We start from the raw sequence: 12732 nt of genomic DNA on the forward strand, positions 1-12732 counted from the left end.
GCTGCTATCACTGCCAGGACTTCTGCTCTTTGTGCTGATTGCTGTCCTTGGATCCTCTCTGCTCGTACTGTGTGTGTTCCTGTCTCTGTCTGTTCTACTACTGCGTAAGCTGAGACCAGTCCATCTTTGTCATATCTGTAGCAACATCCGTCAGTGTATAAGTCACGTCCCCCTTTTATTGGTTCACTTAATAAGTCAGGTCGTACTTTTTCGTCTCGGTGCACTCTTTCGGTGCACTGGTGTGGTTCTCCGTTGCTCATTTGTTCTGCCATGTTCATGCCTTCATGCGTGAACGTGAGATTTGGGGCTTCTAAGATTTTGCTCAGTCTACGTTGTCTTAATGCCGTTAGTGTGAATGTGTGCGAGTTCACGTATGCTACCACGCTGTGTGTTGTTAGCACGTTAAGTTGGTGTTCCATCACTATGTGTGCTGTCTTTTGAATGAGTTTTGCTACTCCAGCCACATGTTGTGTGCATGCTGGGTGTCGTTTTTCCATTGCATCCAACATTACGCTTACATAAGTCAGTATTACCCTCTCTCCCCCTTTTCTCTGGTACAGAACGCCATTAGTGCATAGTTTTGAACCAGAGACATCTAGGTAGAATGGTAGGGAGTAGTCTGGAATGGCGAGGTCAGCAGCCGCTGCCAGGGCTTGTTTAAGGGCGATAAACTGCGCTTCAGCATCCGTTGTCCATTTGAGTGGGGCAGAAAGGTTACGCATACCGTGTTCACGGATGAGATCACGTAATGGTTTAGTGAGGCCGCTGTAGTCAGGGATGTAATTCCTACTGTAACCTGTTAGGCCGAGGAAAGAGAGCATGTCACGGACAGTGTGTGGTTTGGGATGCTGTAGGATTGCTGATTTATGTTGTGGAGATAGGCCAGCGCCTTTTTGTGAGACTTGTCGACCTAAGAATGAGACCTGTTTCCGCGCTACCTGCAATTTAGGTTTGCTTACTTTAAAGCCGGCCTTGGCTAGATGCGCGAGTAGCGAGCGTGTGGCCTCGAGGCATGTAGGTGCCGTTGGCGCAGCGAGTAGGAGGTCGTCCACGTATTGAACGAGAGTCACGCCTTCAGGCAGCACGCAGTCTGCAAGGGCTGTCTTCAGAATCTGATTGAAAATACCCGGGGAAAGTTTAAAGCCTTGTGGCAGTCGCGTGTAGCGCAGCTGCTGCCCTTTGTAGGTGAACGAGAAAATGTCCCTACAGCTAGTATGGAGAGGGAGGCAGAAAAAAGCATTAGCTAGATCAATACACGTAAACCATTCATGTGAGGGCGAGAGATTAGTGAGAGCGACGTATGGATTTGGTACAGGGACAGTGTGAGTCTTAAGAGCCTTGTTAACCGCTCTAAGGTCATGTGCCATGCGATATTTGCCGGTGCCTTTCTTTTCAACAGGGAGGATTGGAGTGTTCCAAGATGACTGAGATGGTTCTAATACCCCCTTTTGTAGTAGCCCGTCTATAGTGTCTTGTATGCCGTCTTCCGCCTGCTGTTTGTGGGGATATTGTCGTAACCAGATTGGATAATCACACTGTAATTCAAACGTGACTGGTTCACACTTAATGAGACCCACGTCCGTGGGATCTGTAGACCACAACGTGTCTGGCAATGTGTTAAGCATGGCTGAGGTGTCTGGGTGATCTGTCCATTCACGCCCGTGGTGTCTGGATATCTGCGCATGAGTAAGTGTGGCGGTGTCTGTGGCTGTTATCTGGATGCAGTACGTTTTAGTCGAGGCAGAATACTGCACCTGAGGGACGGACGTTTGCGCCCAGTCCGTCTGCTGTAAAGAACGTTTTACAATGCTACCGAGCTCTTTAGCCTCATGTTCTGGATGTAACGCTAGGGAAATGTGTGGTGCCGCTTCGTCCGCCATTTTATACCAGATTAGTTGTTCTGTGGTGAGGTTAACTCCGCCGGCTACGCCTTCTGGAGCAACGTATATGTTTTGGGAGTGGACTGTCCACTCTTTACTTTCTAATTGTTCCTGAAATTGTTCCTGATACCACTCACATTGTGTTCGATCGTAAAACAACGTTACGTGTGGAGGGTCGGGAGGAGACAGGAGCGGCTGAAGCTGTGATATCCAGGGTTTCCACGCGAGGTAGGCCGAAAGAATGCCCCCCCTCCTCGCGGTCTCAGGTCTCAGTAAGCCCCAATAGATGTCGGCCATGGGATCAATGACCGGTTGTATGAGATATTGTCCATGGCCCGAGACCTGTTGACCGCATGGCAGACGGGTTCCGTCTGGTAGATGGACTTGGAGGCCGTCAGCTGAACACAGGATTGTCGCCCCGAGTTTAATGAGCAGATCCCTGCCCAGTAGGTTAGTTGGAACAGCTGGGGAGAACACGAACGGGTGTTGTAGAACCTGGGTGCCCAATTTTGTGCGTAATGGTTTGGTGAATGGCAGAGTTGTCCTTTCCCCAGAGAACCCCATTAGTGTGATAGATTTATTCGATAGAGAGTTCTGTGGTGCCTGTCTGATTGTGGACACTGTAGCCCCTGTGTCCACTAGAAATGGTAGATTAAGTTGTTCCACCTGCATTGACAACACCGGTTCTGCCGTTTGGGTGTTGTCGGGGTCCCCTTGTGGGGTGTGTCACTCGTATTGGGGATAGTCACAGTAGTCACCCCAGGCTGGAAATTGAGTCACTCCCCCTGGCGGTGCGCTGGCGGCCCCTGGTGGCGCAGGTGGCAGTGGTGCCGGAGGTCCGTAGCCACGGCCTCCCCCTCGGGGTGGTCTTCCACCTCCTCGATAGTGTTGGGCATAGTGTGGGCAGTTTCTGGCCCAGTGCATCGTGTCTCCACACAGGAAGCAGGGACGAGGACCTCCGTAGCCCCTCCCGTAGTCTCCTCTGGCACCCCAGCCCCTAGTCGCCCGTCCCCTCCTTTGGTAATTACCTCTGAAGTAACCTCCTGGTGGACCAGATGGATAGAGTGGTGGCTGTGGCGCCCATGGAGGAACCGGGAACAAATCAGGAGTATTTGGTTGAGGTTCGGTAGACACCATTATCTTGGGCACGGTTTTTTTCTTTCTTTTTGTCATTTACTTTATTTCTAGCGTCAGCTATTTGTAATTTAATCAGCTGCGCCTGCATGTCAGTTAACTCTTTGCCCTCTTTAAGTACTTGGTCTTGTGTGGCAGTGAGGTGATGGACGAGATGTTTTTCCCAGACGTGAGCGTCACCCCCTTGCATGTCAGGATTGTTTTTCATCGTATTTCTAACAGATTCCGGGACCCCTTCTAGAACGGCCTGTCTAAACCACTCCCTTTGAACTGATTTCTTTCCTGGGTGACAGCCGGTGTTGCTCACCCATTGATCTTTAGCCTGCGTAAGAAACTCTCTTGGGCTCTGTTCGGGGTTCCATCTCAGTTTCGGGATTATAGCGGCGTGTGGTAGAGGATATTTGTCTCGCATGGCCTGTCCGATCGCAGTGCTTTGTCTCGTAAATGGTGCATTGTCAGGCAACCCCTTAGTGTTGGCGTCCGTCTCTATGTCACGCAGGTCACCCCCTGTCATACATCTTGCTGCAACAGCTCTAAAGTCCCCTAGAGCTAATTTCTGTCCCGCGGTCAGAGAGTCCAGTTTGTCCAACCACCTGTTGCCTCCCTCCACTACAGGGGGCAGTTTGTCTACTATAGTCTGGATGTCCCCTAAAGTAAACGGTTTGTATTTGTCAGGTTGTCCGGCCGTGCTTAGTAGGGGCATAGCCAGATGTTGATGGTCCTGTCGGTCCCTGGACTCATCCCACTTTCCTCTGTCCCTCACAGATCGTCTGCGTCCCCTGGCGTCAGCCACCCAGATTTGAGTCTTTTCCATACTGGCCCTCAGTCTCTCTGATGCCTTTTCTACTTCTCTTTCTAGTTCTGCAATCTGCTCCTCCTCCTCATCAGCCTGTGGCCTGTTCTCCCATCTGCCCTTCAATTTCCATTTAACTCCGACATCCCTAGTCTGTCCCTCATACCTGCCTTTTCCTGTAAACGCTGCTGCTCCTGTCACTGGAGGCTTACACTCCTCTCCCTCGCTCAGGTCCCACATAAGATCAGTGCTATCGCGGGGCGTTGGTCCGTTTCTATCTGGTTTTCGTACTTGGTCCTGCATCAACTCTCGCTTGCCCTGGTCCTCGAATTCTTTAGACCGCTGTATGGTGGTGTCCCTCTCTCGCTTAACCTCTTCCTCCGCTTCTCTGTATGCTCTATAGTCAATGTCACCATGTTCTCGCTGTTGTCGGTCCTGGAAAGGGTCATTTGGAATGTACTCTGTTTCAGTGTCTCTGCTGGTCACTGACTGGGGTCTTGGAGGTGTTTTGTCAGGACTGGTCGGTGTCATAGGAGGTGGAGTCTTAGTCGTGCTCACCAGTGCAGGTGCTGGGCTTGCAATTTCTCCTGTGGCTACATCGTCTATCTGCAGTGTACCTTCTGTTACGTGTAAAGTGGGGTAAATGCCGGGTGTGGGTGTCTTAGGTGGGGCGTATGGAGGAGGACAAGTGTGGGTGTCTTGTGTGGTTACCAATTCTTTTGGACCTCCTTTGTCCTTTTCCTTGTCCGCCGAATGTAGGTGCGTAGTACTCTGCCACCAGACCGCGAGCTCCGTCCAGTCCCGTCGTGCCTTGTCCTGGGCCTCCGTTTCAGTTTTTATTCTGGACTTCTGCAACAGACCTGCCTGTTTTCCCTGCTCTACCAGATCTGCTACCTTAACCTCACATTCTTTTTGCTTTTCCCACAACCATTTGCCTAAAGGCCCCTTATCTTCTAAGGTTTTTCCTTTTAAACCGAACCAATTGTTTCACCTTTTCTTTAGCTTCCGCTAGTTTCTTAGTTTTATCCTTCTTATCACTAACGGCTTCTCCTGCACGGAACATATTATCTATTTGTACTCCCAAGGTCACCCACGCAGAGCGCGGACGGCCCCAACCCCCGTCGTCTATTTCTCTCTCAAACTCTCCTTCCATTATGCCTGTTCTTCTCTATTAGTTCTGAGGCCAGCCGGTGAATTTATGGAATACACCCGAACCACAAGCCTTTGGAGCGACTGTTTGAGTACGATAGCCTGAGTGATATCTAGTGACTTGTTGCCACCGTTAGGTTTCCCGTCACACTGAGAGTTTGTGTTATCACCGCTAGGTTTCCGCTCTCAGTTTGTCATATCACTTCAGACACTATCTAGTGTACTCACGGCGCTCCTGACACCTCAGAACTTCTCCACCCCGTATTTCACACTTATTTTATTTGACAATCTCGTAGCGAACACACAAACACAAAGACAACACGATTAGAGCTCATACATATATATATATTACAATCCCAACCCAAGACGCACTACTCTCTTTAATTTTATTGCCAATTCTTATGTGCCGACTTCTTCGTGAGGGCTAGTCCCGTTCCACAGGAATTCCACCTTATTAGTCCGCAGACTATACTACTTTAGGGGAGATACCCCAGGGCCTCAAACCCCTCCCACCTGTAATTTCAGGTATTCTAATTTAGGGGACTATAACCCCATGGACTCAAACCAACAATCTGTAATTTCAGATATTCTACTTTAGGGGACTATAACCCCATGGACTCAAACCAACAATCTGTAATTTCAGATATTCTATATGCCTAACCCAGTTAGGTCTTTTCAGGTAATTTGAGGGTCCCCACCCCTCGGGGCCCTAACCCAGCTCACTCCGTGACCCCGTCGAGCCAACGGTGGGTCCGCCACGACCGGGATAGTCGACTGTAGCCCTGCTACAATTTAGAATGCACTTACGTCTTTTAGCGCTTTTCCTTTTTTCTTTTTCTTCTTCTTCTTCAGGAACCTTGTTACTTTGTTTCACTTCACGCACGCTTTACTCATCTGTTCGTCTTTTACTGATGGCACATTTCCGGCTTAGAGAGACTTTTACTTTAGTGTTGCCAATAATGCAGATTCGATAAACAGGTTCTGCTTTACCTCAGTTTCGAGCGCTCTGTCTCTTTTCGCCGTTGTGTCGATCGTTTAAACCAAATGTCCTCGCTCCGTTCTTCCTTCACATCCCGACGAGCCCCCAAATTGTTGAGGAGGAATTTAGCCCTGCTTTCCTCTCCTCTCCGGTCCGTTGATGTGAGGAATAAAGAGACGAGAGAATGACGTCGAGTACGAGTATTTATTCACAGTCTGCAGAGTGTGGAGACCACAGTACATACAAAGATATGAGTCTTGATCTGAGTTGCCTTCGCGGGGGCAGTTCTTTTCTATTACTACAGTAAACACAACATACGATTGGCTCATCTCCTTTCTCCTCTTTGACACACTTTCTCTGTTAGATTGTGGTCCGGCGTGTCCTGCTCCCCCCGCGAGACATCTTCAGAAAATACATGGTGACCTTTAAGTACAAGTTGTTCTCAATACAATCATATCATTCGGCCTTCCAGTGTTTTCCACTTCTGCACACAGTACATGTTCAGTGTATTCTGTTCCATTGATTATGTCCCATATTTTGCATATTGAATCACTTCTGGTAATTAAACCTGATTATTAAGGCACTCATAAGCACGCATACATTTTACTGTTCCCACAATATATATATGTATGTATGTATGTATATATATATGTATGTATGTATGTATGTATATGTATGTATGTATGTATGTATATGTATATATATATATATATGTATGTATGTATATGTATGTATGTGTATATGTATGTATGTATATATGTATGTATGTATATATATATGTATCTATATATATATATGTATGTATATATATATATGTATGTATATATATATATGTGTATGTATATATATATGTATGTGTATGTATATATATGTATGTATGTATATATATGTATGTATATGTATGTATGTACAGTGGGGGAAATAAGTATTTGATCCCCTGCTGAATTTGTAAGTTTGCCCACTTCCATAGAAATGATCAGACTCTGGTTTTTATGGTTGTTTACTGGTTATGGGTATAGACAGAATATCAGTCGAAAATGCATAAAAAACACACAATCTAAAAGTTATAAATTGTTATGTATTTTATTAAGGGAAATAAGTATTTGATCCCCAAGCACAACACAAGTCAGTACTTTGTAGAGAAACCTTTGTTGGCAAGCACAGCAATGAGACGTTTCTTGTAGTTGGTCACCAGGTTTGCACACAGCGCAGCAGGGATTTTGGCCCATTCATCTTTACAGACAGTCTCTAAATCCTTCAAGTTTCTTGGCTGCCTCTTGGAAACTCGGAGCTTAAGCTCCCTCCACAGGTTTTCGATCGGGTTAAGGTCTGGAGACTGAATAGGCCACTCTATGACCTTAATATGCTTCTTCTTGAGCCACTCCTTTGTTGTCCTGGCAGTATGTTTTGGGTCATTGTCATGTTGGAAAACCCACCCACGAGGCATCTTCAGTGTTCTTGCTGAGGAAAGAAGGTTTTTGTCCAAGATGTTACAGTACATGGCTGCATTCATTGGCCCCATAATGCGGTGAAGTTGCCCTGTACCCTTTGCTGAAAAACAGCCCCAAAACATGATGTTTCCACCTCCATGCTTAACCGTGGGTATGGTGTTCTTTGGGTCATACTCACGTTTTTTCATCCTCCAAACACGGCGGGTTGAGTTAATGCCAAATAGCTCAACTTTGGTTTCGTCAGACCACAGCACTTTCTCCCAAGCCTTCTCTGAGTCATTTAGATGTTCACTGGCAAACTTAAGGCGGGCCTGTACATGTGCCTTCTTGAGCAGGGGGACCTTGCGGGCACTGCAAGAGTTCAATCCATAACGGCGCAGTGTGTTGCCAACTGTTTTCTTGGTGACGGAGGTCCCAACTGCTTCCAGATCATTAACAAGCTCCTGCCGTGTTGTTTTAGGCTGCTCCCTCACCTTTCTCATCATCATCCTCACTCCATGAGGCGAGATTTTGCGGGGAGCTCCAGACCGAGGACAGTTGATGGTTCTTTTATGGGTCTTCCACTTGCGAATAATGGCACCAATAGTTGTCACCTTCTCACCAAGCCTTTTTCTGATGGTTTTGTAACCTATACCAGCCTTGTGCAGGTCTACAATCTTGTCCCTGACATCTTTTGACAGCTCTTTGGTCTTGCCCATGGTGCTGTAGAAGTTGGAATGTAAGAAACTGATTCTTAGAGCAGGTGTGCTTTATATACATGACGAGTTAAGATCAGGAGTATTGGTAATTAGTTGACTGAGCACAGCTGTGTGCCACATGCGCACCAGCCAATCTGTAGGAGCCTGAATTCTAAGTGAATTGTTGGGGATCAAATACTTATTTCCCTTAATAAAATACATAACAATTTATAACTTTTAGATTGTGTGTTTTTTATGCATTTTCGACTGATATTCTGTCTATACCCATAACCAGTAAACAACCATAAAAACCAGAGTCTGATCATTTCTATGGAAGTGGGCAAACTTACAAATTCAGCAGGGGATCAAATACTTATTTCCCCCACTGTATGTATGTATGTGTATATATATATGTATTTCCTTCTTCAATACTCCAAAGTTCCCAGGAGTTTCCATGCAGAATTCTGTGATCTATCTCAATATTTCAGAGAGTCCCAGGGTGGCTTCCATGCACTCATATAATTGATTGTCCTCAGGTGTTTGTGCTGAGTTTTGATTGCTTCTGTTTTTCTATCTGCTGTTTTGATATTCTCCACTTTTTTTTTATTATAGATAACAAACATGAGCTAGTTGACAGAGGTTTTTGTTTCAATTTCAGTATTTATTCAATATATGAAGTATCTCTGGCTGTAAAAGCGCTTTGAGTACCTTTGAGTAGGTAGAAAAGCATATATAAGCATATAAATGCAAGACCATTTATTCTCCAGTCATAAATATGGACAATGCCTCCACACTTCGTTGCATTGCATTGGCATACTTGATGATATTTTCCCTGATATATTTTTACAGTCTACGGTGTGTACAAGAGATGTGATAAAAATGTGTGTATGTATGTTTACAGACGGCTGTACCCAGACATGGCATTTTTCCAGCGTCCCACAGAATACCCCTGCCAGCTCATCTTGGACCCTCAGAATGATTATGAGACATTACGTCGACGAGTGGAACAAACCACTCTGAAAGCACAAACTGTTAACCGCAACCGAAGTGGAGTCACCAATGTAAGTCACCCTTAACCATGTACAAAGCTCTGTACATTTTCCATACATACTGGGGTTATATGGAGTGTCAAACATTGAACACTTAGACCTATATTCCTTCCTTTCGCAAATAAAACTGAAATTGTCATTGACTCTTACAGTTATCTATGTTTTAATGTTGACATCTAAGTTGCAGATAACCCCTTGTGGCTTGAAAGATCACACTTTCAAGTTCAATATATTGCACAATAACTGTGGAGCCACCTGAATATAGTGTTAAGATGTGGTGCAGTGGTGAGAGGCACAGCCTGGGGTTCAAAGGGTCACAGGTTCGCCTCCCGCCCTGTGTTGGCTGTGGCTGTGGTGCCCTGAGCAAGCACCTAACCCCCAGTATGCTCCGGGCTGTAATATTTTCCGTACGAGTATACGAGTCAATATCTGTGCTCAGATTGAATGAAAAATCCTCATTGGTTATCTGACTGTGTCTGCGTTCTGTGATAGGTGCCGCCCCGCACCCCTCCCCTAACACATATACACATGTGTTGCTTTGTCCTGCTCTGCTCACTCTTACACACAACAGCTCTCTGTCTGTCAGGCTTGCGGTCTTTTCCAGTAACGTTTAGAGTTTCTTCAGCTTCAGGTTTATTTTTACTCCAGTTTGTACTTGTGCGTGGTGCAGATTAATGTGACTGAGATTTTTTTCTTTTTTTTTTTTTTTTTAAAAAAGTGTCTGACACTTTCTTGTTGTATTAAGCTTGTTGTTGTATTATGTTCTGACTTCGGTGGTGGTTTGATAGATAGCCTCCCGTTATCCTGGCTAACAAACCGGAGCCTTGCTGGAAGGCTAGCCTAAGGTTTATTCATTAGCTGGCAAATTAGATAGTTAACTTCAGCTACTGGACTGGCTATACTGGGCACCGACACCGACCATAAGAATAATTCTCCAAATTCACTTACCGGATGGTCTTGTGGGAGGTGCAGCAAAGCAGACTAACTATTTATTTATTTTTTTTTTTTAAATGATCCAAAAAAAATTAAATGTTAAAAAAAGAAAGTTATGTTGAGTATGAAACTCTTTGTCACTTACATTTTACTTGATAATTGCAACAGCATGTCTTGTATGCATTGTGCAAAACTTGTTGTGTAAATAGTTTGTTTGCTATCATTATCAAAACCACAATTTCTGATCAACCCATATCAATTGCATGCTTAAAATAACATACCTGTTAAAGCCCTGCTCATTTCAACAAAACCCGACCCATTTCCGGGTTAAATTACGCCCCCTTTCGGTTTAGACCCCGCCCACTCCGAGTACAGATACAGATAATTCATATGGTTAACGGATACAGATAATGCTGTACTCGCTCATCTCTAATTATTGTTTACGTTCTGACTTCGGTGGTGGTTTGGTAGATAGCCTCCAGTTAGCATGGCTAACAAACCAGAGCCTCGCTGGAAGGCTAGCCTAAGGTTTCTTAATTAGCTGGCAAATTAGATAGTTAACTTCAGCTACTGGACTAGCTATACTGGGCACCGACACCACCCATAGGAATAATTCTCCAAATTCACTTACCGGATGGTCTTGTGGGAGGTGCAGCAAAGCAGACAACTAACTATTATTTTTTATTTAAAATGATCCAAATGGACCAACACCTCAAACTCAGCCGAAAGGTTGTCATTAGCTCAGGTGAGGACTAGCAGAGAGACCAAGACTAGCAGCTAGCGGCCTCTGGCAGTGCCTGTCACTCAAAGCGGGAATTCCCTTAATTATGCAGAATTTTAAACGTTAATAAAAAATAATGAGTTAGAATGAGTTAGAAAAAGATTCACCCCCAGTACCCCCTGTACAGTTATCACGGGTAGTGAAATAAACCATTGAGACCAAAACAGTTTTTTGAACCAGGATGTAAACATGTTTATGCTATGTTAATGCTGTAAAGTTGGGCTTTTTAACATGGGGGTCTGTGGGGATTTGCTCCCTTTTGCAACCAGCCTCAAGCGGCCACTTGATGAACTGCAATTTTTTGCACTTCCGCATGGGCTTCATCGCTCAGCCCCAGAGGTTGCCGCCCAGTTGCCCTGACGTCGTGTTCATGAAATTATGAACTGGTGTAAACCCCCTGCTAGACCCCATGCAGTTTGCTTACAGGGAAAACAGATCCGCGGATGATGCAGTCAACATGACTGCACTACATCCTGCACCACCTGGACTCTGCAGGGACCTATGCATGGGTTTTGTTCGTGGACTTCAGCTCAGCATTCAACACCACCCTGAGCTTCTCCACCTAAGACTGTCCCAGCTCAGTGTGCCCCCCTCCACCTCTCACTGGATCACCAGCTTCCTGACTGATAGGAGGTAGCAGGGGAGATTCGTAAGTTTCACATCCAGCACACGGACTCTCAGTACTGGTGCCCCTTATAGTCCATGGGCCAGACCGGATTTTGGTATCAGTCAAAGGGACGAAGGCTACCTATATTTTTTGGATAGATATATGTCTGTAGATAATTTTTTGTATGATAGCCTTTCCAGGTGAGTAGCTAAATATTGTTTATCAGCTCATGAAGTTAACCACCGCCTAAGGAAAACTGTGTGTTAGATGCATGTGCATAATCTGTTTTACCCTCATGATTAGGACTTTTCTCACTGTTCAATAATATTGTGTTTGGTATCATTTTAAAGGGGACCTTCTAAGCTTTCATTTAAACCCAGTTGTGAACCTGTCCGATAAATATGGAGGTCACTGCAGCTCATCAAACCATCAAAAGCATACATTTTTTCACATTTTACGCCTAAACTATGTTCTTTCTTTTAATCCTGTAGGACATAGGAACATCAGAAACACAAAACACAAGTACCACAGCATTCCCCTGACTGTAAGGTTTCAGAAAATATATAACATGCCCATATAATTTCATTGTGAGAATTCAAGATGGCGTCAGAGTCAATCTTTACCCATTTTCAACTTTTGATCTTGACAACACAGATGGTCATGTAATACCTCTTTTTGTATGTTTACAAGGGTGGGAAGTTCATTTCCAGGGTTATTTTTGAGAAACAAGGTCAAAATTCAAGGTCACTTGAAGGTCAATTTTGATATGATTAATGGCACATCTGAGGCCAGTGCACATCCAATTAACTATCAGCCAATTAACTTCGGAAAATGTATAATATATCCATATTATAAAATTGAGCCTGTGTGACTGTGAGCCTGAAGTCTCTTTTTACAAAAGAAGACTCTTTTTACAAAATACAAACCAGATTTAGCTGGTTAGGTCACACAATGGTCTCTATAGGTTACATTTGTTAAATACACAATGAACATCTACGCTAATAAATAAGTAATATCACAATAAAATAGGAAACAAAAATATGATTCAAAAACTTAAATGTTTTAATAATTTGAACAATATTAACATCAGCATAACTATAATATAACTATCCCAAACAAAGTCCATCACCACACTGTGTCACTCTCGTCATCTGACCCCCTACTTCAAAATGAGGCTCTGGATCTTCCTGCAGTTTTTGGTTACTACAGGTCTGTAACCTGCACATGTTTGTGCATGTCAGATCATTTGACAGGCATGTGCAGCTTGGCATTGTGCATGAATGAACACACTTGCATGCC

General features: G+C 44.7%; 1 protein-coding gene across 1 annotated transcript in view; it reads left to right on the forward strand.

Moving 5' to 3' along the window:
* Window positions 1-12732, forward strand: part of tbc1d13 (TBC1 domain family, member 13) — a 50762-nt gene that overhangs the window by 18458 nt on the left and 19572 nt on the right. The window contains exon 7 of the mRNA XM_047569549.1: window positions 8965-9124. Within this exon, the coding sequence (XP_047425505.1) occupies window positions 8965-9124 (160 nt within the window). The remainder of the gene's footprint in view (window positions 1-8964; window positions 9125-12732) is intronic.

The sequence above is a fragment of the Mugil cephalus genome, chromosome 19 (assembly GCF_022458985.1).
Source record: "Mugil cephalus isolate CIBA_MC_2020 chromosome 19, CIBA_Mcephalus_1.1, whole genome shotgun sequence".
Taxonomy (NCBI): Eukaryota; Metazoa; Chordata; class Actinopteri; order Mugiliformes; family Mugilidae; genus Mugil; species Mugil cephalus.